Genomic DNA, 23544 nt, shown 5'->3' with positions numbered 1-23544 from the left:
AGCCTAATACGTTTAAACTATAGAGTTACTGAATCATTACTCGACAGGGAGGATCCCTGGTCCTACGTATCCGTAAACGATTAGGGAATCAGAGTCACGTAATTCTCTGGTAAACTATCAACAAATTATATAATAAAAACCTATCTCATATCGCTTATCTTTCCTACTACGTTCACATAGACCACATTGTCTCTTCGTTGTGGTGAACGGATACCACATTATCTCTTCTTTATTCACCATTTATCTCTCACAAGATAACCATGATCCAAAAAAAATTTGTTGGTAGTGTTCGTATTAGTTGTCATAATGCTATTTTGCAGCTCATGACCATGGCCATATTATATAGGACCAACTAATTCTATCTTATGAACCAAATGCTTCAACTCTTAACTCACAAATCCCTTAAATTTTTAATTGCACTTGTATGGTTCTTTGATAGCATTTTTTGTTAAAATTAAAATATTTTGTTCTGCATAATCTTATATTGACAGGTTAAGCATAATAATATGTCAATAATTACAGGACCGAGTCATTAAACAATGAATCAAAAATCCTTTTTTCATTAAGAATTCTAAATCTGAGACAAGAATTGGATGCAAATCAAGTATTCACTTACTTATCACATCATAACAGATCTAATGCAACTTGCACAGGTATACACAAACTCGGATTCCCTGCAGTCAGCAAGAAACCCACAGTCATGCAGGCAGGATGACATGGATCGTCTAATCTTGATGGGGCGGTTAAAACAAAATGGCATATTTGGTTTTTTATTTTAGAATTTAAAATATGAAGCTTAAATTTGGATTGTCCAATCTTGATCAGACAACACACGACGTCTAATTGCGCGACTGTGGAAAGAAACATATCTTAGTATGCTAGTAAATTGACAAAGGATGCATGAGGCGGTATATTACATGACAAATATTCCAATTTCTAATGAGGTCGTAGAAGATTCTAAACTATCTAGTACAGACAATAACAGATTAGCTGCTGATGTACCTTTTGAAAGTTTATACTAGCATCTGAAAAAAGGAGTGTATGACTTATATTAGCAGATGGTGGAGATTGAATTACAAGACAATTTAGTGGATAATGATGAAGGTGGTGTTCCAATAATACCAACAGCATCATATATATATATATGTCACACTAAGCAAAGAGGTTCAAATATAAGACCTTCACCAACTCAACAATTTGGGATATACAAGTTGAATAGAGTTTCAACTTTACTCAACAATTTGGTGATATTCAGTTTTGCCAATGAAGGATAAACTAACAACTACCAGCTTCCTTTGAGTGATATCCCCTAACCAAATAAAGCTCTTTATCAATTTCTCCAATCTCGTAGTAAAGATAATGACCATGAGTAGACAGTTCTTTATCCTCTTGCATCCATTCGCACAAATTAGGCTCTTCACTTGCATAATCAGTTAACATCTTAATCTCTACCATTCCTAAAAATAAAATAATAAAATTCATTACAAACTCATAAATTACAAATACAACATGACAATACGCTTAATCTGAATAGCAAGAATGCATGGTAGAGAGCAAAAGAACAGTGTTTCTATCACAATAACCAATTCTAGTGTATTTTTCTACATACAAAATTGCCCTTATAAAATTATTATTAGTAGCTCAGCTCAAGGTGTATGTTTCAAATTCTTTTTACCTCACTCACACTAACAAGCTTTACAAGGAAGTCACTTCAAAAAACTTTAATGTAATGCTGAAGTATGAAGCCAAAAATACAAGGCATAAATGCTATTATAAATAATCCAAATTAAGTTCTGGAGGAAACATGTTCAGTCTGGAAACAGGGATTAAATTCAAGCCAAAATTAAACAAGTAAAAGAAAAACATACCAGTTACTCCCTTTGTTACAAGACCCCAATTCACAGCTCTAGGTTGCAAAGAACTAAGGAGCTCCAGGTAAGAAATGGAATGGAGATGTGGGCTTACCTTTCACTCCACTAGCCTTCATGTCATACAACTCATAGCCTAATATGATTAGCATGTCAACAATGTGAATGCATACAAGGTGATTAAAACATGAAATACCAATCACTTCGCTTCCATTTTCTGAAATTGGTGAATTTATTTTGAATTAGCAGTTGAATTTAGTCCATTATATTTATAACCATACAATAGAATAAACAAACCACTCAAATAGTTATCAAATATGAAAACAAACAAAGGAAAAGCCTAAACTAAATCTCTTCACGCCCATGACTTGTAGAAATTGGCACTGCATCATTAACCCTTTTTTTATTGAAATAACTACAATAATATGAATTGAATTATGAATGTTGCAAAAAATTGTAGTGATTCTACTACTAAAATGAAAGAATGAAATCACTAGCCATAAAAGTCACAGATCTAATCTCCAGTTCAATGACATGCTTTATATGCAATACCTCAATGTGAAGACACGAAAGTGTCTTTGAAGACTCTTTGTTTTGATGTTGCATGCCATTGCCCATTTGTTGTTTTTGTTTCTGCTCAAACTTCAACCCTCAGAGAGTTCCTCAATCCTGTTTTATCAAGCTCTTCAGCAACCTGAGTTTGAGTAGCAGAGAATAAGCATTTATCTGCTTAGGCAACTAAGTTATGATAGTATTTATCTGCTTCATGAACCCCATATCTAAGAATCTAACAACCTCATCCAAAATCAACATTTGTAGGCACAATTACAATTAAACCCTACTTCTACTAATACACAAATGCAGTAGAAAATAAGGAATCTTAAAGCATGAAGCTACAACATGAATTAATTAATTTGTACAATATGATCGCATAATAAATCCAGAAAATTCTTTTACAGCATGTATCTGCATGTATGTTGTATAAATAGTGAAAGATATACCTCAAATTTTGAAATCCAAAACATCCGTCCAATTCATCATGTCGTGTAATCGACCAGACCTGCTGATAAAGATGTTTGCTCCTTGTTCCTCAATTTTCTTCATGTCAGTTTTTACTTCCACTCCACCAATGAGGATCATTGACTTAATAATCGATAAAATTGAAATGAAAGGTTGGGCAACATTATAAATTTGGCGTACCTAAAAGCAAAGAAAGGCTTCATAGTCACCCCGTGCGTAAATTGAACATATTACAGTGATTAACCTAAGCTCAGTAAATAAATAAGTTTGAATCGACACAGCAATAACAATTAAAGAAGACGAAGAAACACAACAAGTGAAATGAGAAGATGGAGGAACCTGGAGAGGTATGGCAAGAACTGAATGTCAAAATCTAGGGGTTTTTCCTGAACGGTGCTAGTGGCGTCCTTGAAGCTTGCTCAATAACCATACCAACCTGTCTTTGGCAGAACAAAACTTTGCAAATTTTGTGTCTAACAAATGACATATAGTGATGGTGGAATATAATGCATCAAGAAGTGTTAAAGATTAAAACCAAAATGACCAGCAAAAATGAATAGTTAGCAATCAATTACTTAGATGGAATCGGATAAGAAAACTTAATGGAAAACTAACTTACCTGTTAATCCAAATGATCAATAAAGTAGCAGAGAGATCATCAGTAGATTTTGTGATAATCCAAAAATATTAACTTACTTTAATGAAACCATTATTAACTTACCTTATAATCTTTCAGACACTCAACTTAAAAGGAAGATAAGTGAAATGGAAAGCAGGAAAGAATACATTAAGCAGTTAACAACTACCTGTTCAATGAATGTTTAAGCTCGTTTATCTTCTGCTGTGTCATTTCTCCTCTCGAAAAATCAAAAACCTCTTCACTCAAAAGCTGAACAGACATTTTTTAACTTAGTCATAGACATAAGAAATAAAATCTAATGAAAACAGGGATAAACCTACTTTCAGTATAGCCATGCAATTCTCGCAGATTGTTTCACTAGTTTTAGCTGCTGAGACAAGATCAGGAATGAAGCTTCGCCATCTTGCTGGCCACTCGTGCTTCAAAATCTGTTTATGAGACACCCACCATTACATACAAAAAGATACAAACAATAATATTTGAAAGGGAGATTTTAAATCCAGAATAACAAAAAAGTGAAAAGAAATCGACAACCCAATTAGAAATTTTAAGAAACTGCAGAAAATATCGTTTTCATCTCGAATCTTGATATAAATGTGAGTGTATTAAGCATTGCACCAAAAATAAAAGACTTAATTTAGAAAAAAGGGAAAATAAAAATCTAAGCAGATTGAATATATAAATGGAAAAGAAAAGGATAAGCCACATGCACAAAATAACTGGTTTAGAGACTAAAAGGTAATTCAAAAAAATTGAGAACATCACCCACACGAAACCAAGGTGGCTTCTAGGGTGAGGGCTCAACTAAGTCCCTCACCGGTGTTGCGGTAAAATTTTACAGTTAGATTTACTCAACACGCCGGATTTGATGAAAAAAAAGAGAGAATATATAAACATTTTTACACACAATTTTGCCCCTCTTTCCTATCTATTTGACGGTTCCATCTCTGCAATATTTCACTGGTGAAATTTCACAAGTACGGTTACAACTGCTTTGAAAAAAGAAAATAACAAGGATAAAGAGAGAACGATGGATAACGTTGAAATTAGAAAAGAGTATAACTGATTCGTACTAACAAATGACATATAGTGATGGTTGAATAGAATACATCAAGAAGTGTTAAAGATTAAAACCAAAATGACCAGCAAAAATAAATAGTTACCAATCAATTATTTAGACGGAATCGGATAAGAAAACTTAATGGAAAGCTAACTTACCTTATAATCCAAATGATCAATAAAGTAGCAGAGAGATCATCAGTAGATTTTGTGATAATCCAAAATATTAACTTACCTTAATGAAACCATTATTGCCAATATAGGGGACTTTGGAAAAGGATCATTGATTTTGCTTTTATGCTCATCAATTCATGAAAGAATGACACATGAAATAAACAATAACAAGTGTAAGAATATGAATTCAAACATAAAAACATCATACAAAAACTCAAGTGTTTCAATTCTATACTTCATATACAAGAATAAATTCCACTACCAAAACATCGAAACAGCACAAGTTATAACAATAATAAGATGATAAAATCCTGTTCATTCAATTCAATTAACACAAATAGACAAAGGATCATCAACACCTTGCTTTTTCATCGGAAAGCTTCAATCTTTTACCGTTGTTATCGTGATTATCCGCATCAAAATATAACGATTTCCCACAAGACATATCTAACAATGATTGAGCAACCTCACGGACATCATCATCAATGAAAAATCTCCTTGAACGTTTACGGGTCTTGTAGGTTTTTGGGGGCAAAAACCTTGACAAGTCAATAGCATCATGACAAGTCAAAAATGGAGAAGTACCCTTCTTGGAACTGTGACATCTCATATGTCCATTCAAAGCTCGGTTGGATGTAAAAGCCCTTTCGCAAACACGACACAAATAAGGTTTCTCCTGTTGTTGTTTCTCCTTGTTACGAACAGAAGAGGAGAAAAAGGTGATCTTCAAGATCCGATTTTGATCGTTTGTTTGAGGTGGTTGAAGAACAGGTTTGGAGGTTGTGTGTGCTTTGGCAGAGTTGAATGTTTTCTTCTTATCAGTATGAAGATCATCGAGATGATGATCACCCATGTTGAAAAACAGGGTTGGATGATGATGAGAAGCAAAATCGACCATAGTGTTGTGAATTAGGGTTTGAATTGTGGAATTGATTGAGAAATTGATGAGCAATTGATTGAGAAATTGTGGAACAAACAAGAAATTAGGGTTTGAGATTTCAAAGAAAGAAACGTTGCAAGCGAGAACGAGAGAGTGAGTGAGTGAAGAAGTTGAAGTGCTGATTAAAAGAAAGAAACAAAACACGCGCAACGGCGCGAGACTTATCAACTAGCCCCAACGTCTCTTTTCTTTTTTTATTTTTTATTTATTTTTATTTATTTAAAACAATTAGGTATTCCGCATTTCCGCCCAATTACCGACTAATTTGAGTAGACTAATCCCACGGCTCATTTACGGAGGCCTATTTAAAGTCAATTTTTTTTTGTTCTGTATGAACTAGTCCATCGAATGAGTTAGCCCCAACGTCTTTGATCGGAAAAATTCGAATCAATTGAGTATGAGTCTGGGTTTGTGTTTTCTCTTATTGAAAAGAGTGGACGGAAATGGGAATATCCGAACTTATAAACGAATCCGTCTATTAAAATTATGTATATTTACCTCTTTTAAATTATAAACTTTTAAACTAACACTAAAATTACATTAAATTTGTTTCTTTTTTTCCTTATAGCAAATCTTTGAGAAATCATTTTCTTTATTGTTTTCTTAAAAAAAGACATAATTCGTAGTTTTTTATTTTTATATTTTTTTATCAAAATATAGTTCAAGTTCATGCATGAATGATGTTTTTTATTTTGAAGTAGCTAATTTAGCCATCCAAATTGGCCCCAGAGAGAGTCGAACTTGAAACCTTAAGGAGGAGCACACTCCTTGGTCCCAAGCCAATATCACCTTTGTGGCACCTCTGCTACGCCGAGGAACGGAACCAGAAAAAATCCTCGAGGGTGGCGAAAATATAACACATTATAAATTACATCATTAGTCACTAATTTGTACTACATCATCGGTCACTTATTTGTACTATTAATTATTTGAATAAATTAGTCCTTTTACAATTTGGCCATGGTGCATTATTGTGAAACTCTCTAATCCAAAGTTCTCTAGCGGCGAAAAAATATCTTTTGCGCGCGCGAGAACATAAGAGAAAAGAATTTCACAAAATTATTTTCCACCCTTTTTTATGATTTTTCTCCAGGCAACATGATCTACTATAAAATAAGGTCACCAAAGCGTTTACGATATTCGTCAAAAACTGCCTAGCTGGTAAGTGTCACCCAAACTATGGAAAAACGAAATGGCCATGGATTGATATCAATGTCATACATACTCAATCTATTTCAAATTGATTGCAAACAGTTTAAAAAAGTCAAGACTAGATAAAAGTCCTGAGTAGAGGATGCAATGGAATCAAAGGCCACTAATTGGTTAGTTGGGTTACATGATGCCCAAAACACTTGTTACATATAAGCTTTTTCAATTAAAGAAAGAAAGATAAGAAATTGCTCGTAAACTTGTTACATATAAGCTTTTTCTTGAAGAGAATAACCTCTACACATACCCTCAGTGAGCTTTTTCTATAAAATATTAAAATTGATTTATTGCATATCTTAAATTTACTTCAGGCAATGAACTAGTTTATAGCATATCTCACCTCTTTTCATTCCATCCTTTTGAAGACCATGTAGAGAGAGTTTCACACTATTCTTTGACACTAGTATGACAATATTTTTAAGCAATAATTTAGTCATTTACAATATTTTGCTTTTAACCGCATCAACAAGAATCTAAGAATTTCTTTGAAATGTGACACTATGGAATCCCATATGATGCACCCATCGGACGATTTCCAACAAACCAAACACTTCTCCTTCATTCACAAGCAATACCGGCTAAGTCCACCCATATACACTGAAACAAACTCCCTGTTTGTGTCTCTGATGGATGATGCAGCCTCCAAAGCTTGTAATCCCTCCCTCTGTCTCACTGGACTCGCATCCACGCTGCAGATGTAGCAACATTGATGTGACACGTTCCGTTGCCTTGCATTTGTGTTGTTCTGAACCTCACTGTCATGACCATTCTGTGTCTGAACTGCCTTCCAATTGTTCCACTAGGTCTGCACACCATTGACAATTTGGGCTGCACTAGATTTCTCATGGTTCCATCAAAGCTTTGCTCACAATTGTTTCATTCTCCTTGGAACATACACCAAGTAGCAGTCCCTCAATTGAATTAAACCGAGACATTCTGTCATTCACCACCGATTGCAGCCCTGGCAACCTCCCACATTCTGCACTCTTTTAGAGAGCATATTGCAACAAACTCCTATGGCAGTAGCAGATCTTAGTTAGGACTAGGGGATGCCATCGCCACCCCAATTGTTTTAATAGATATGTATATGTTTTGTTGTATACACTATATGTGTTTATTACTAAGCAATTAATGATGGCGCAATGGCGATATAACAATTTTGTAGTTTTAGGGATTAAATGCACCGGATGCCTTTTTCTATTTTCTTAGGCGAAAATGGGGAATGCAAGGGTTAAACTCAGTCTGTTTAGCTTAAAATCACAGCAAAACTAACAACTTCAACAGCAAACAAATTTTGCCTTAGATTGCAATAGTGTTGTATATGTTCTTTATATTTTTAGCCTACTAAAAAATATCGATCAAGGTCAGCCACGGTCCTAAGGTAAAGGTGGATCTATGAGAAATGAAGTTATAAACTTGATTCCAACAATCATTTATGCAGTTTCGAGATTCAGATTAGATTTCACTGAGTATGCATATGAATGATTGGTGCTACAATTAAGCTGATCATTGAGAGAGTGGATAAATTAGCGAGACGAGAATTGAGAGATGGAATGGATTTGAGTTTGAATATTGCAGAATGATTAACTTGGAAATACAGCTTGTTTGGGACAATAGGTGAACATAGAAGGATAATTTATGTTAAAGTGTTAGGGGCGAGTGAGAAATCCTCATTGGATGAAAAAGTGAGAGGATGATATTTTTCCTAATCCTTTTAGGAGTTTAATGAAGCTGCAGTATCCAAACAACTTTTGTGGTTGCTCTTAATTTGATGTAATGATCATCTGCACCTTGTATAAAAAATCTTACCGAAAATACACTGCCACATTCTCCGCTTAGTTACACCTAAATAATGTTAACAAATGCACGAAAACTGTTGTATTTTCCTATGATAACAAATTTCTAACTGTGCTAACCTAAGACATTTCATATTCTTTTGGAAACACTTTAGCTGAGAAATGACGACAACTTTTGAAAAACGTAGTCATTTGTGTATTTTAGAGAACGGTTTCCCAATACATAATGTCAATAGGCATTCATCACTATCAAAATAACATTACTCCCCAACATAAAATTCAATGTCATTTACGAACCATGAAGAGTTATGTAAACAACAATACTAGTGCATAATAATTTGTTTACATACTATAATGTAGATTCAGTGGCAACTTCACACACACTAATGAAAAGTCATGCATGGTAATTTCATTAACTAGAAGTTATAATAACTAGTAGCAGTCATAAATGATAATTAGATTCTAATGATAGTAGGCACAATAACTATGGCAACAACCATAGCTGCAAGTGCACAAGGAAGATATTTGTCTGCGGCAATAAGTGAATCATATATACACAAGTGTGTTGAGTAGGCAGTGTACTAACAGATGTAGTATTTATGTATTAATAAACCGGAAAAGCGATGACACAGCTATTCAGTCTGCTCGTAACTGTCTGACTAAGGAAAAATGCTACTTCTGCCATTGATCAAGCATCTGATGTCAAGTTGGTTTCTGATTTGGGATACCTGCATACATCATTGCATCAGAAAGATGTTCCGTAAAGTATCAGAAACATGTGTTTTGTAATCTGTTCCAAGTTTTTCCTTTTTCTGAAATTATTATCAGCGTCGTGTTTGTGTTCATAGAAACTGCATTCATAAAACCAATAGACAAGAAAGTAGTAGCATCAGTCACCTGATAAGAAAGTCTGTGTGATTAACATCTCCATTTTGAGATAGGGACACAAGTTAAATAGCGACACCATAAGCAGTAATCATTGAAGTTAACCCCTTTAAGTAACAAAACCATCCCGCCTATCAATCTGTATACAAGTCAACTTACATTTCAGGACCCAATTTTAACAATGCAATGCACCCAACAACAACCAAAAAAAGGAAAGAGAAGTTACCCAACACCGAGTAGTACGAAAGAGATCATCCAGAGGGCATGCTGATAAAATTTGTAAACAGGAGGAGCAAGATGAGAGTTTGTTGGAATATCCGATTTATAGTGAGGGCGAATCAGCAATACAAATCCAAGCAGAAACCCTGATATTACTCCTCCAATGTGACCAAAATTATCGATATGAATTGGAAGAATTCCAAAAGCTAAAGTGGATATAATGTTCACAAGATGAATCAACAACTCAGAAATCTACAAAACAAGAAGCAGGATAAGAAAACTTAATGGAAAGCTAACTTACCTTATAATCCAAATGATCAATAAAGTAGCAGAGAGATCATCAGTAGATTTTGTGATAATCCAAAATATTAACTTACCTTAATGAAATCATTATTACCAATCTAGGTGACTTTGGCAAAGGATCATTGATTTTGCTTTTATGCTCATCAATTAATGAAAGAATGACACATGAAATAAACAATAACAAGTGTAAGAATATGAATTCAAACATAAAAAAATCATACAAAAACTCAAGTGTTTCAATTCTATACTTCATTGACAAGAATAAATTCCACTACCAAAACATCGAAACAGAACAAGTTATAACAAAAATAAGATGATACAATCCTGTTCATTCAATTCAATTAACAAAAATAGACAAAGGATCATTAACAGATGAAACATACCTCTGTTAAACATTGCAACGTTAGGTTCCGATATGCCGGAACCAGGAAAAACTTTAGAAGTGTCTCAAGCTGCGTGACAGCAAAAGTTAAAAGATTTCAGTAAGTGACTTCCTCAACAACAAATTCATTTTGAACAGAAGAAGAACCTACCAACGGTGATTCAAATATATAACCCAAGGGAATCCATGATAAGAAGGCATGTAATGTGGACACATATAGGCACATATGAGCGCGTATGAGCTCGGCCCTTTGGGATGCTGATTGCACATATAGGCATAACTCATGTATGAGTTGAAATTCACTGCAAACAACCAAGTATAATTCTTAACAAAGTATAGACACTTCGTATAAAGTAAATGTAGATAAATAACAATCGCTGAGCCAATACATAACCATCCAGAGCATGCATGATAGAGAGTGTTTGATATAAAACTATTACCAAATTTCCACCTAATAACTTGGGCTTTCAGGATAATTATAACAAAAACAAAGGAGTCCGAGATGAACAGACATATCAGATGCAAAAAGGATAATGCTAAAATTCAATAACGAAATTATGAGCAAAATTATTTCAAGATCATAAACAAAAAAATAATTACGCCAATAAGTAGATACAGGTTAAAAAATCCTACAACCAGCATCTCCGCTAACACCTAGCAGGGATAAGGCTCTGTGCATCTACCCTACCAAGACAGGTGGGAGCCTCGTGCAAGGGCTGTCCTTTTTTAGTGATAATTCCTAGATTAGAAAACAATTTTCTTTCATGTAACTTCCCTAAAATTATATTTGTTCTAAAATGATCACCAATCATCAACTATAGAGTATTTGATGTTAATCATCCCAGTCTAACTTCCAGGCGATAAAGGCAATTACCAATTCACAACTTAAGCAGTACAAATAAAACTACAATATAATTTCTCACTTACGAATTAAAATCAATTGCTCTACCTAGCCACCTATATAAGCAGTTATCACACTTGCTGCTAGTCTTTCAATCTCACATTCAATGAATCAGAAGTCTACCCAAAAAATTATAGAACAAGACAAACAAGGCTTTTAAGAATGCAACTTAATGAATTCATTGCTGTACATCAAGTAATTAAAACTCAATCTTTCAGACACTCAACTTAAAAGAAAGATAAGTGAAATGGAAAGCAGGAAAGAATACATTAAGCTGTTAACAGCAACCTGTTCAATGATTGTTTAAGCTCTTTTATCTTCTGCTGTGTCATTTCTCCTCTCGAAAAATCAGAAACCTCTTCACTCAAAAGCTGAACAGACATTTTTTAAGTTAGTCATAGACATAAGAAATAAAATCTAATGAAAACAGGGATAAACCTACTTTCAGTATAGCCATGCAATTCTCGCAGATTGTTTCACTAGTTTTAGCTGCTGAGACAAGATCAGGAATGAAGCTTCGCCATCTTGCTGGCCACTCGTGCTTCAAAATCTGTATATGAGACACCCACCATTACATACAAAAAGATACAAACAATAATATTTGAAAGGGAGATTTTAAATCCAGAATAACAAAAAAGTGAAAAGAAATCGACAAACAACCCTATTAGAAGCTTTAAGAAACTGCAGAAAATATCGTTTTCATCTCGAATCTTGATATAAATGTGAGTGTATTAAGCATTGCACCAAAAATAAAAGACTTAATATAGAAAAAAGGGAAAATAAAAATCTAAGCAGATTGAATATATAAATGGAAAAGAAAAGGATAAGCCACATGCACAAAATAACTGGTTTAGAGACTAAAAGGTAATTCAAAAAAATTGAGAACATCACCCACACGAAAACAAGGTGGCTTCTAGGGTGAGGGCTCAACTAAGTCCCTCACCGGTGTTGCAGTAAAATTTTACAGTTAGATTTACTCAACACGCCGGATTTGAAGAAAAAAAAAAAGAGAATATATAAACATTTTTACACACAATTTTGCCCCTCTTTCCTATCTATTTGACGGTTCCATCTCTGCAATGTTTCACTGGTGAAATTTCACAAGTACGGTTACAACTGCTTTGAAAAAAGAAAATACCAAGGATAAAGAGAGAACGATGTATAACGTTGAAATTAGAAAAGAGTATAACTGATTCGTACTAACAGATGACATATAGTGATGGTTGAATAGAATACATCAAGAAGTGTTAAAGATTAAAACCAAAATGACCAGCAAAAATGAATAGTTAGCAATCAATTACTTAGACGGAATCGGATAAGAAAACTTAATGGAAAGCTAACTTACCTTATAATCCAAATGATCAATAAAGTAGCAGAGAGATCATCGGTAGATTTTGTGATAATCCAAAATATTAACTTACCTTAATGAAACCATTATTGCCAATATAGGGGACTTTGGCAAAGGATCATTGATTTTGCTTTTATGCTCATCAATTCATGAAAGAATGACACATGAAATAAACAATAACAAGTGTAAGAATATGAATTCAAACATAAAAACATCATACAAAAACTCAAGTGTTTCAATTCTACACAAGAATAAATTCCACTACCAAAACATCGAAACAGCACAAGTTATAACAATAATAAGATGATAAAATCATGTTCATTCAATTCAATTAACACAAATAGACAAAGGATCATCAACACCTTGCTTTTTCATCGGAAAGCTTCAATCTTTTAGCGTTGTCATTGGGATTATCCGCATCAAAATATAACGATTTCCCACAAGACATATCTAACAATGATTGAGCAACCTCACGGACATCATCATCAATGACAAATCTCTTGGAACGCTTACGGGTCTTGTAGGTTTTTGGGGGCAAAAACCTTGACAAGTCAATAGCATCTTGACAAGTGAAAAATGGAGAAGTACCCTTCTTGGAACTGTGACATCTCATATGTCCATTCAAAGCTCGGTTGGATGTAAAAGCCCTTTCGCAAACACGACACAAATACGGTTTCTCCTGTTGTTGTTTCTCCTTGTTACGAACAGAAGAGGAGAAAAAGGTGATCTTCAAGATGCGATTTTGATCGTTTGTTTGAGGTGGTTGAAGAACAGGTTTGGAGGTTGTGTGTGCTTTGTCAGAGTTGAATGTTTTCTTCTTATCAGTTTGAAGATCATCGAGATGATGATCACCCTTGTTGAAAAACAGGGTTGGATGATGATGAGAAGCAAAATCGACCATGGTGTTGTGAATTAGGGTTTGAATTGTGGAATTGATTGAGAAATTGATGAGCAATTGATTGAGAAATTGTGGAACAAACAAGAAATTAGGGTTTGAGATTTCAAAGAAAGAAACGTTGCAACGGCGCGACAACGAGAGAGTGAGTGAAGAAGTTGAAGTGACTAATTATCAAAGCAAGAAACAAATAAAACACGCGCAACGGCGCCAGACTTACCAACGTCTCTTTTCTTTTTTTTATTTTTTATTTATTTTTATTTATTTAAAACAATTAGGTATTCGGCCCAATTACCGACTAATTTGAGTCGACTAATCCCACGACTCATTTACGGAGGCCTATTTAAAGTCTTTTTTTTTGTTCTGTATGAACTAGTCCATCGAATGAGTTAGCCCCAACGTCTTTGATCGGAAAAATTCGAATCAATTGAGTATGAGTCTAGGTTTGTGTTTTCTCTGATTGAAAAGAGTGGACGGAAATGAGAATACCCGAACTTATAAACGAATCCGTCTATTAAAATTATGTATATTTACCTCTTTTAAATTATAAACTTTTAAACTAACACTAAAATTACATTAAATTTGTTTCTTTTTTTTCCTTATAGCGAATCTTTGAGAAATCATTTTCTCTATTGTTTTCTTAAAAAAACACATAATTTGTAGTTTTTTATTTTTATATTTTTTTATCAAAATATAGTTCAAGTTCATGCATGAATGATGTTTTTTATTTTGAAGTAGCTAATTTAGTCATCCAAATTGGCCCCACAGAGAGTCGAACTTGAAACCTTAAGGAGGAGCACACTCTTTGGTCCCAAGCCAATATCACCAGACCAACCCACGCAGATTTGCAGGAATGATGTTCTATTTTCCAACACTGTTAAAGATCAGGATAGATATATGAATATCTAAACCCCCATCGGATTCAGGGAACGGAAAAGAAAAAAATCATCCCCGCCCAATTTTTATGGCTACTAACAAATTAATTACTAGGTTTTTTTTAGTATCAAATAGCATTTTATTTTACTTTATATTTCTTTCATCAAATATCAATTTCTTGGTTTTTTTAGTAAACAAATTTTAAATTCTTCACAAAAAAAATATGAATTTGCACCTTTGTGCTCTGCTACACCGAGGGACGGAACCAGAAAAAATCATTGAGGGTGGCGAAAATATAACACATTATAAATTACATCATTAGTCACTAATTTGTACTACATCATCGGTCACTTATTTGTACTATTAATAATTTTAGGAAAATTTTAAATAAGTTGTTTTTTTTAAAAAAAAAAATTATCAATCTAGCTTATAAAAATTAATCTCTAATTTTTTGGTTAAGTAATCGCTAAAATTTCACATTTTTAAGGTGAATAAGATGAGTGTTCAAGATGTTTAGAGTTTAAATCCCAACTCTTACATATATAATATGACATACGATGTTTCTACCACCTAAACTTGCCGATCTAATTTCTATTTTATCTTCTAATTCAAAATAAAGTGAGCGAGTGATTCGTCTTTTCGCTTAAGCAAACTAAAATTGACTATTTACACTACAATGTTCGGTTAATATTTTATTTTTTTGATTAAAAATCAATTGGTGACAAATAACAATGGAGTGGTTCGGTTAGTTTTTGTCTTAGTGGAAGTAAAAAATGAAATCAAAGTTATTTTATAGTAATTACTAATTTATAAGTGTGATTGTTAATATACTACGGGGGCTAACATGTATTTTCGTCAGTATATGGACAGGGGCGCTAACACAAGATATATAAGGGGTATACAATAGTATCATGTATGTTCAAGGGTGGCGACCGCCTCATTTGGAACATACCTAGTTCCGTCCCTGGCTACGCCCAAGACAAAAACCATGATAAAATCCCCAAAGTTCCGCTAGATACGCACTACACCGGCCTAAGTTTCTCGAAAAACCACCAAGTCATTGACCATCGGAATTTCTAAGTAATCCACCACAACCAGCTGACATGTGTTCAAGCTTAACCAACCTTCTTCCACCTTCTATCGATTTGATAGCATAATAGTATACCACTGACATTGATGGCATGTATTGCAAGACCCATCGCAAGATGAACTGGCAAGGCTGCATAGGTCGTAATCGAGAGTCACCGTGCACTTCTCTATTCCGCACAACCAAAGAAAGTGGCAGCTGGAAGTCCACACGCTTGCCCAACTCAAATTACAGTCACGCCAAAGATGCTGCTGCATATTCAAAACAATCCACTTATCAAGAGCAGCTGCGAAAAACCAATCTCTATCATCACCATTTAGCAAATTACACCAAACACTCTTTGCTAAAGGACAATCATTTTTACCCAAATACTGTAGTTCATTTTTACCCAAACTAGTTTTCCTAGCATATATAGCAGTAGCAGTGTTTTGAAGGTGGAGTTAATTTATCATTTAACGTTACTCCATAGAGGAGTCAATTTTTAGAAGTGCATACAATATTATTCGACAAAATTAATTTAAAATAGTTTATTAAAAATATTACTAAAATATTAAATTTACTAAAAATTATTAGACACAAGTTTTTTTTTTTTTTTTTAAGTTAAGAACATCTAAACATCAAGGAGTGAGTGAAAATATATACAAAATATATTAATTTTTTTTACTTAAAAAAAATAAATTAATTGTTTCATACATAATAAATTAATATTAATATATTTTATAAATTACCCTCGGGTTCAAACATCGTCTCGCCGTAATACATAATAAATAAATAAATAAGTATGATATTATGTAAAAAAAAATATATAAGAATAAATACAAGAAAAATAAATGATTAATGATATGTAAATCAAACTTTGAATCATCTTATTGTGTAAACCTAGTATAATTTTTTGTTTTTCCTTTTTATTTTTTTATATTAAATGGGCTTCTCAGGCCGAACTAAAAAGCCCTAAATAAATTCAGGTTCAATTTACTAAGCCCAAGTCCTATGTTTTAGCGGATTTGACGAACCCACATCCGGATATCTGGTGGCAAATCGTCGTCCGTTTTCTTACGGATTAGCCCATTTTGACAACTTTACGAAGAGGGAACTAGACCTTACACAAAAGGAAAGAGGAAAGTGAGTCCCACCAAGTGAAGTTCCCTAACAAACCAGTGTAAATTGTAATGTCCACTAGCGAGAAAAAGAATCAGTAACAAACCAGTGTAAATTAATACACGGCTTGAAAATGAAACAACTTTAAAACTTCTGAGGAAAAGCTTTGCCGTCTATTGTGTCGACTGGAAGCAGTTGCTCACTTGCCACCATTATGTTTATTTAAACAAAAACATTAATACAAAGAGTATATAAAGTAGAGGGAAATACATACAAAAAGTGCATTATTTCAGTTCAGCCACTGATACTCTATAGTCATTACATATAAAATGCAAATTACAGAGAGCTGAAACCACTAAAAATAGAGTTTCAACCCATGAAAGCTAGAATCAGCAACATGGAAGTAGCTGATGATACATATTCACTATAAGACACTGTCACACTATATTCCTATTTGCCTGCAATTATGTATTCAACTTATTAATAACACATCATACCTAGCAATTTCGAAACATGGTTAGTCATATATGTAAATTACGGATTTGGATTCCCTATAGTCAAATAATCACACATTCATTCACGCAATGGATGAATATAGATGCAAGTAAAAGACAAAGTAAGTTTTCCAGATGTGCGGTCTCATGACTACAAGAAATCCAAATCCGTAAATTTGTGAGAAATTGATATACCTTGAGGAGCATATTTCCCTTGGCAAGTGTGTGCTCTTTTAATAATAGAGAGATCCTGTTAATACAGTTACAGTATATAGGAAATTGGTCAAAATCTATTGACATGGAATTGAACCAAAAAGTTTACTCCACAAGACGGTATATGCCACCGTACCTTGCCACCAATTTCCTCTAGACGCACTTCCTGAATCATCTTCTCCGCCATCTTTCTTGTACTGATAAACGAAAAATCATGTTAGTCATTTCTAGCCGTATATAAAAAGTATCATTATTCGATTCAAAAAGCACCATTGCTCATTTCATAAATCATTTCAGAACTCAATATATAATTAATTTAATTCAACATTTCTTTGCAATTTACAAGCACATAACATAAGTCTCGGCAATTTGAAGCTCACCATCTGTCAAGAATTTGTTTCTACCTTTTCCAATAGGACGACATGTAATAATTAATAATTTAGAGATCGATATATTATATGAAATTAGAACACACTTACTTGATAGTCAGCAATCATGTTTACCGGAATAGCAGATATCGGAACCACCAATATGTTAGACAAGGTCTTCCTCTGCCTAATCACATGCTCCAGTCTTTGAGGTCTTTGATGGGGAAGACAACAAATGAGCGTTCAGCTTATTGCTAGCTTGATGGCGTGACGGCAAAGGGGACCTAGCCTATCTATTTATAAGATAACAACCCTAGTACCACCCATCATGGACTCTAGAGTTGGGCCTATACTTTGTTTCTACACAAATCAGAATTAGTGTTCAAGCCCATTATTACTGATCACAATTACCGGGCTTAAGCATCATCAAATGGATCACAACAACATCAACCCGTTTTTATTAAAACCAAAACCCACAATTGATTGCAGCCCATAGAGTATTAGAAAATATTCTAACACGACAAAGATATTTAAAAATAGACATGCATTCATCAACCATACACTGCCCACCACCATCATCATTTCGAGGAACTTTAGTGTGTCTTGTTTGAAATTTGGGATCAAAATACATCGAAGCAAAATTGGAAACCTCTTCTAAATTATATGCTTCACAAATTGTTTCGAACCTTTCTTCAATCTTCAGTTACTTGACCATTACTTACTATCCTTTCTTCACATCATCCAACTTCGATCATGTCTACACCTATGCACATAAATGCATTTTTTTATCATCATCAAAGATATTATTATTACTCAATCTACATCTATGCACATAAAAACAACTTTGATCATCATCAATGACCGTATTACTCAATCTACAACTATGCGATTCTGACGAAGCTAAAGATGATGAGAGATCGAGGAAGCCGATTATGGAAATACAAGACCAAGTGATTCCGACGAAACAATTTTGGAGAACAATTTTGGTGATTTGAACGGAAAAGTCGGAAATGTTTGATATGTTATTGATACGAATTAAGATTAACTCTATTCAATAAAAAGTCACAAACCGTTAATTTTGATGAGTCTCGATAACATATGAAATTATTTTTGATTTTTTTGGCCGACCTATACGATATAAAATTTCAATCCAACGATCGGTTTTATAAAATTCGTATTCGTTACAATAATACTGGCAACTTGTGCATCATAGAAGACTTGATGAAGTCTTCCGTGTTAGAATTGGCCCCAGAACAACGTGTGATTACTAACATGTGACATATATTTATGTAGCCCAGCAGGGATATATAGGTACTAGTTATTCGATAGATTTTAGTTTAAAAAGTGCAATAGAAGGATTGGATAATTTATTTTTTTTTACCAAGGATAAATTTTAATTTAGATTATAATAGATGAATCAAAACATAGCCATATACAATCCACTATAAATTCATCCGCTAATCTTTCTACAACAAAATTTTCATGATTCGAACTTTTGTAGGCGAAACTTACCTATAATGTATATTTCAAATCAACAGAATAATACAAAGTTTGTATCAATCTTGAAACACTTGTAGCTGGATTTGATCCAATAATGGAAGCTCGAGTCTCATGCCTTGGCTACCGAATTGCTAGGCAAATTAATGGGTGTCGCCATTTTGAAATAAACTGTATACTGCTCATCCCTGAAGTTGAACAATGGCTCTAAAAGAAAATTCTGGTTTGCACCTTTAGCCACAAAGCTGATAGGATTGTATTGCCTTAATCCTTTCCCAGAAACAAAGCTTGTTGCTTGGTTAAAACTAGCTTCAGAATTGGACTTGCAGCTTAGCTTAACTGCCGAACCAGAGGTCATATCGCTATGCATGTAACAATCTTTATTGCTTTGTGATTGTAAAGATATTGTTTGATTTCGTCCGTCTAATCCTGGTACCACTAGAAATACAGAAGAAGGCCCGGCTTTGGAAGAATCAACAACGGTAAGAGGTTGGTTTGGTTCTTGGTGACTTATAATCGTTCCAGGAAGATGGAACGGTTCTATCATCACTAATATATTGGTAGCATCTTTTGGGATAAGTCTAAAAGTAGCATAACGAGCGATATCGGTTCCAGGTGCAGGTAAGTTTTGCATTGTGAGTGATTGGTTTGAGTTTGTTATAACAAAAGTTGAATTTTGAAAGTCTTGTGAAAATGAAACTAGTTGACTATTGTAACTGGAAGGAATCGGAGTAATCCAATCGGTTCCGGCTTTAATGTCCCAATCCCAATTGTTGGTGGTATGACCGGCTAGAAGATATGGTCCGTAAAGAATTGCTTGAACAGATGCATATTCAGGTCTGTCATCTGAATTTTAATTTGAAAACACAATATTAGTAATGTAAACACATTCTTTCATGAAATATACATACATGCACGCGCGCGCACATTGAAGGAAGGGTAATGAGAATCAACATATTCTTTCATAGATTATCTTGCAAAGATACCTTTTATGGCTTCTGTTCTGATGGTAAGAGGAAACTCAAGGGTCAGCTTGTCACTGGTACTCCACTGTGGTGTGATTGACAAGAAATTCCCTAAAAATCCAGACAATGAAACATTAATTTCATGTTTCATGTGCTGATTTTTTTGGTTATAAAATACACAAATATGTATAGATAGATTCATTTTCGTGTGCATGAGTCCAAGATAGATTCGGACCTAACTAGTCTGCATGATAATGTGTGTCCTAACTTATGTGATTGTTATATTTCATCTTCTTTTTCTAGGTGATTAAACATTCAAGCATCTATCCGCGTTAGATAAGGTAAGTAAAAGATAGATTTAGACCTGGAGCTGGCAGAGATAAAGTTTCAGCATTCAATATCGCCTTTGCACCGTCAGCGCGAGTCCAAGATGGTACACGAAATTTCAATGATGACGAAATACCAGTTTGCTGCAGAAATCAAGTATTGAAATGAAGATCTTGTGCTATATGTTTTGTTGGTTTCTTAAATAAGGCTAAACAAATGGCATCATAAATTTATAATCTCAAAAGTCCAATATCTATCATCATAACAATGAGATGCCATAAGGTGGTGTTCCAATACCAACAACATCATATATATATGTCACACTAAGCAAAGAGGTTCAAATATAAGACATTCACCAACTCAACAATTTGGGATATACAAGTTGAATAGAGTTTCAACTTTACTCAACAATTTGGTGATATTCAGTTTTGCCAATGAAGGATAAACTAACAACTACCAGCTTCCTTTGAGTGATATCCCCTGACCAAATAAAGCTCTTTATCAATTTCTCCAATCTCGTAGTAAAGATAATGACCATGAGTAGACAGTTCTTTATCCTCTTGCATCCATTGGCACATATTAGGCTCTTCACTTGCATAATCAGTTAGCATCTTAATCTCTACCATTCCTACAAAACAAATAAAGGAAAAGCCTAAACTGAATCTCTTCACGCCCATGACTTGTAGAAATAGGCACTGCATCATCAACCCTTTTTTTTTATTGAAATAACTACAATAATATGAATTGAATTATGAATGTTGCAAAAAAATTGTAGTGATTCTACTACTAAAATGAAAGAATGAAATCACTAGCCATAAAAGTCACAGATCTAATCTTCAGTTCAATGACATGCTTTATATGCAATACCTCAATGTGAAGACCCGAAAGTGTCTTTGAAGACTCTTTGTTTTGATGTTGCATGCCATTGCCCATTTGTTGTTTTTGTTTCTGCTCAAACTTCAACCCTCAGAGAGTTCCTCAATCCTGTTTTATCAAGCTCTTCAGCAACCTGAGTTTGAGTAGCAGAGAATAAGCATTTATCTGCTTAGGCAACTAAGTTATGATAGTATTTATCTGCTTCATGAACCCCATATCTAAGAATCTAACAACCTCATCCAAAATCAACATTTGTAGGCACAATTACAATTAAACCCTACTCCTACTAATACACAAATGCAGTAGAAGATAAGGAATCTTAAAGCATGAAGCTACAACATGAATTAATTAATTTGTACAATATGATCGCATAATAAATCCAGAAAATTCTTTTACAGCATGTATCTGCATGTATGTTGTATAAATAGTGAAAGATATACCTCAACTTTTGAAATCCAAAACATTCGTCCAATTCATCATGTCGTGTAATCGACCAGGCCTGCTGATCAAGATGTTTGCTCCTTGTTCCTCAATTTTCTTCATGTCAGTTTTTACTTCCACTCCACCAATGAGGATCATTGACTTAATAATCGATAAAATTGAAATTAAAGGTTGGGCAACATTATAAATTTGGCGTACCTAGGGTTTTTTCCTGAACGGTGCCAGTGGCGTCCTTGAAGCTTGCTCAATAACCATACCAACCTGTCTTTGGCAGAACAAAACTTTGCAAATTTTGTGTCTAACAAATGACATATAGTGATGGTGGAATAGAATGCATCAAGAAGTGTTAAAGATTAAAACCAAAATGACCAGCAAAAATGAATAGTTAGCAATCAATTAGTTAGATGGAATCGGATAAGAAAACTTAATGGAAAGCTAACTTACCTTATAATCCAAATGATCAATAAAGTAGCAGAGAGATCATCAGTAGATTTTGTGATAATCCAAAAATATTAACTTACCTTAATGAAACCATTATTAACTTACCTTATAATCTTTCAGACACTCAACTTAAAAGAAAGATAAGTGAAATGGAAAGCAGGAAAGAATACATTAAGCATTTAACAGCTACCTGTTCAATGAATGTTTAAGCTCTTTTATCTTCTGCTGTGTCATTTCTCCTCTCGAAAAATCAAAAACCTCTTCACTCAAAAGCTGAACAGGCATTTTTTAACTTAGTCATAGACATAAGAAATAAAATCTAATGAAAACAGGGATAAACCTACTTTCAGTATAGCCATGCAATTCTCGCAGATTGTTTCACTAGTTTTATCTGCTGAGACAAGATCAGGAATGAAGCTTCGCCATCTTGCTGTCCACTCGTGCTTCAAAATCTGTTTATGAGACACCCACCATTACATACAAAAAGATACAAACAATAATATTTGAAAGGGAAATTTTAAATCCAGAATAACAAAAAAGTGAAAAGAAATCGACAACCCTATTAGAAATTTTAAGAAACTGCCGAAAATATCGTTTTCATCTCGAATCTTGATATAAATGTGAGTGTATTAAGCATTGCACCAAAAATAAAAGACTTAATAAAGAAAAAAGGGAAAATAAAAATCTAAGCAGATTGAATATATAAATGTAAAAGAAAAGGATAAGCCACATGCACAAAATAACTGGTTTAGAGACTAAAAGGTAATTCAAAAAAATTGACAACATCACCCACACGAAAACAAGGTGGCTTCTAGGGTGAGGGCTCAACTAAGTCCCTCACCGGTGTTGCAGTAAAATTTTACAGTTAGATTTACTCAACACGCCGGATTTGATGAAAAAAAGAGAGAATATATACACATTTTTACACACAATTTTGCCCCTCTTTCCTATCTATTTGACAGTTCCATCTCTGCAATGTTTCACCGGTAAAATTTCACAAGTGCGGTTACAACTGCTTTGAAAAAAGAAAACACCAAGGATAACGAGAGAACGATGGATAAAGTTGAAGTTAGAAAAGAGTATAACCGATTCGTACTACCAAATGACATATAGTGATGGTTGAATAGAATACATCAAGAAGTGTTAAAGATTAAAACCAAAATGACCAGCAAAAATGAATAGTTAGCAATCAATTACTTAGACGGAATCGGATAAGAAAACT

At 33.9% G+C, this 23544-nt stretch overlaps 2 protein-coding genes and 2 long non-coding RNA genes across 11 annotated transcripts in view; all 4 read right to left on the bottom strand.

Moving 5' to 3' along the window:
• Window positions 1-944: 944 nt before the first annotated feature.
• Window positions 945-7889, bottom strand: LOC123918521 (protein EXPORTIN 1A-like). 3 transcript variants are annotated; one of them, XR_006812820.1, is made up of 7 exons: window positions 4823-5644; window positions 3849-3956; window positions 3228-3777; window positions 2870-3068; window positions 2421-2562; window positions 1869-2085; window positions 1003-1457 (listed from the first exon to the last, which is right to left on the bottom strand). XR_006812820.1 is itself a non-coding variant. In XM_045970599.1 (5 exons), exons 1-4 carry the CDS (start codon window positions 7843-7845, stop codon window positions 3262-3264), a joined length of 357 nt encoding a protein of 118 aa, XP_045826555.1. In that variant the 5' UTR covers window positions 7846-7889; the 3' UTR covers window positions 3104-3132; window positions 3228-3261. The 3 variants fall into 3 exon arrangements, 1 of the variants encoding a protein (XP_045826555.1); XR_006812821.1 differs by having other exon boundaries at window positions 945-1457; window positions 3849-5836; XM_045970599.1 differs by lacking the exons at window positions 1003-1457; window positions 1869-2085; window positions 2421-2562; window positions 2870-3068; window positions 4823-5644 and adding exons at window positions 3104-3132; window positions 7780-7889 and having other exon boundaries at window positions 3228-3361; window positions 3695-3777.
• Window positions 7890-9175: 1286 nt separating this feature from the next.
• On the bottom strand, window positions 9176-13822 carry LOC123918526. Of its 3 annotated transcripts, none has more exons than XR_006812831.1 (8): window positions 12818-13822; window positions 11839-11946; window positions 11685-11767; window positions 10647-10797; window positions 10188-10565; window positions 9818-10062; window positions 9604-9730; window positions 9176-9434 (listed from the first exon to the last, which is right to left on the bottom strand). It is a non-coding gene; the product is annotated as an uncharacterized LOC123918526 (long non-coding RNA). The 3 variants fall into 3 exon arrangements; XR_006812833.1 differs by having other exon boundaries at window positions 13107-13817; XR_006812832.1 differs by having other exon boundaries at window positions 9818-9956; window positions 10208-10565; window positions 12818-13100.
• A 5382-nt stretch (window positions 13823-19204) lies between these two features.
• LOC123918515 overlaps window positions 19205-23544 on the bottom strand; it is a 26123-nt gene continuing 21783 nt past the window's right edge. For all 3 annotated transcript variants that reach the window (XM_045970589.1, XM_045970590.1, XM_045970588.1), the window contains one exon: window positions 19205-19988. In XM_045970589.1, the coding sequence (XP_045826545.1) occupies window positions 19385-19988 (604 nt within the window). In that variant the 3' untranslated portion in view covers window positions 19205-19384. The remainder of the gene's footprint in view (window positions 19989-23544) is intronic.
• Window positions 20768-23544, bottom strand: part of LOC123918527 — an 8117-nt gene continuing 5340 nt past the window's right edge. The window contains exons 2-6 of one of the 2 annotated variants that reach the window (XR_006812835.1): window positions 22667-22774; window positions 22080-22595; window positions 21881-21961; window positions 21432-21573; window positions 20768-21192 (exon numbers count right to left, since the gene is read on the bottom strand). This is a non-coding gene — a long non-coding RNA (uncharacterized LOC123918527). Of the gene's footprint in view, window positions 21260-21431; window positions 21574-21880; window positions 21962-22079; window positions 22596-22666; window positions 22775-23544 lie in introns of both variants that reach the window. The other variant, XR_006812834.1, reaches the window with a different exon arrangement.

The sequence above is a fragment of the Trifolium pratense genome, linkage group LG3, assembly GCF_020283565.1.
Source record: "Trifolium pratense cultivar HEN17-A07 linkage group LG3, ARS_RC_1.1, whole genome shotgun sequence".
In the NCBI taxonomy this organism is placed as follows: Eukaryota; Viridiplantae; Streptophyta; class Magnoliopsida; order Fabales; family Fabaceae; genus Trifolium; species Trifolium pratense.
The sequence above is the reverse complement of the archived record's forward strand: the minus strand, read 5'-3'. Positions and strand labels throughout refer to the sequence as shown.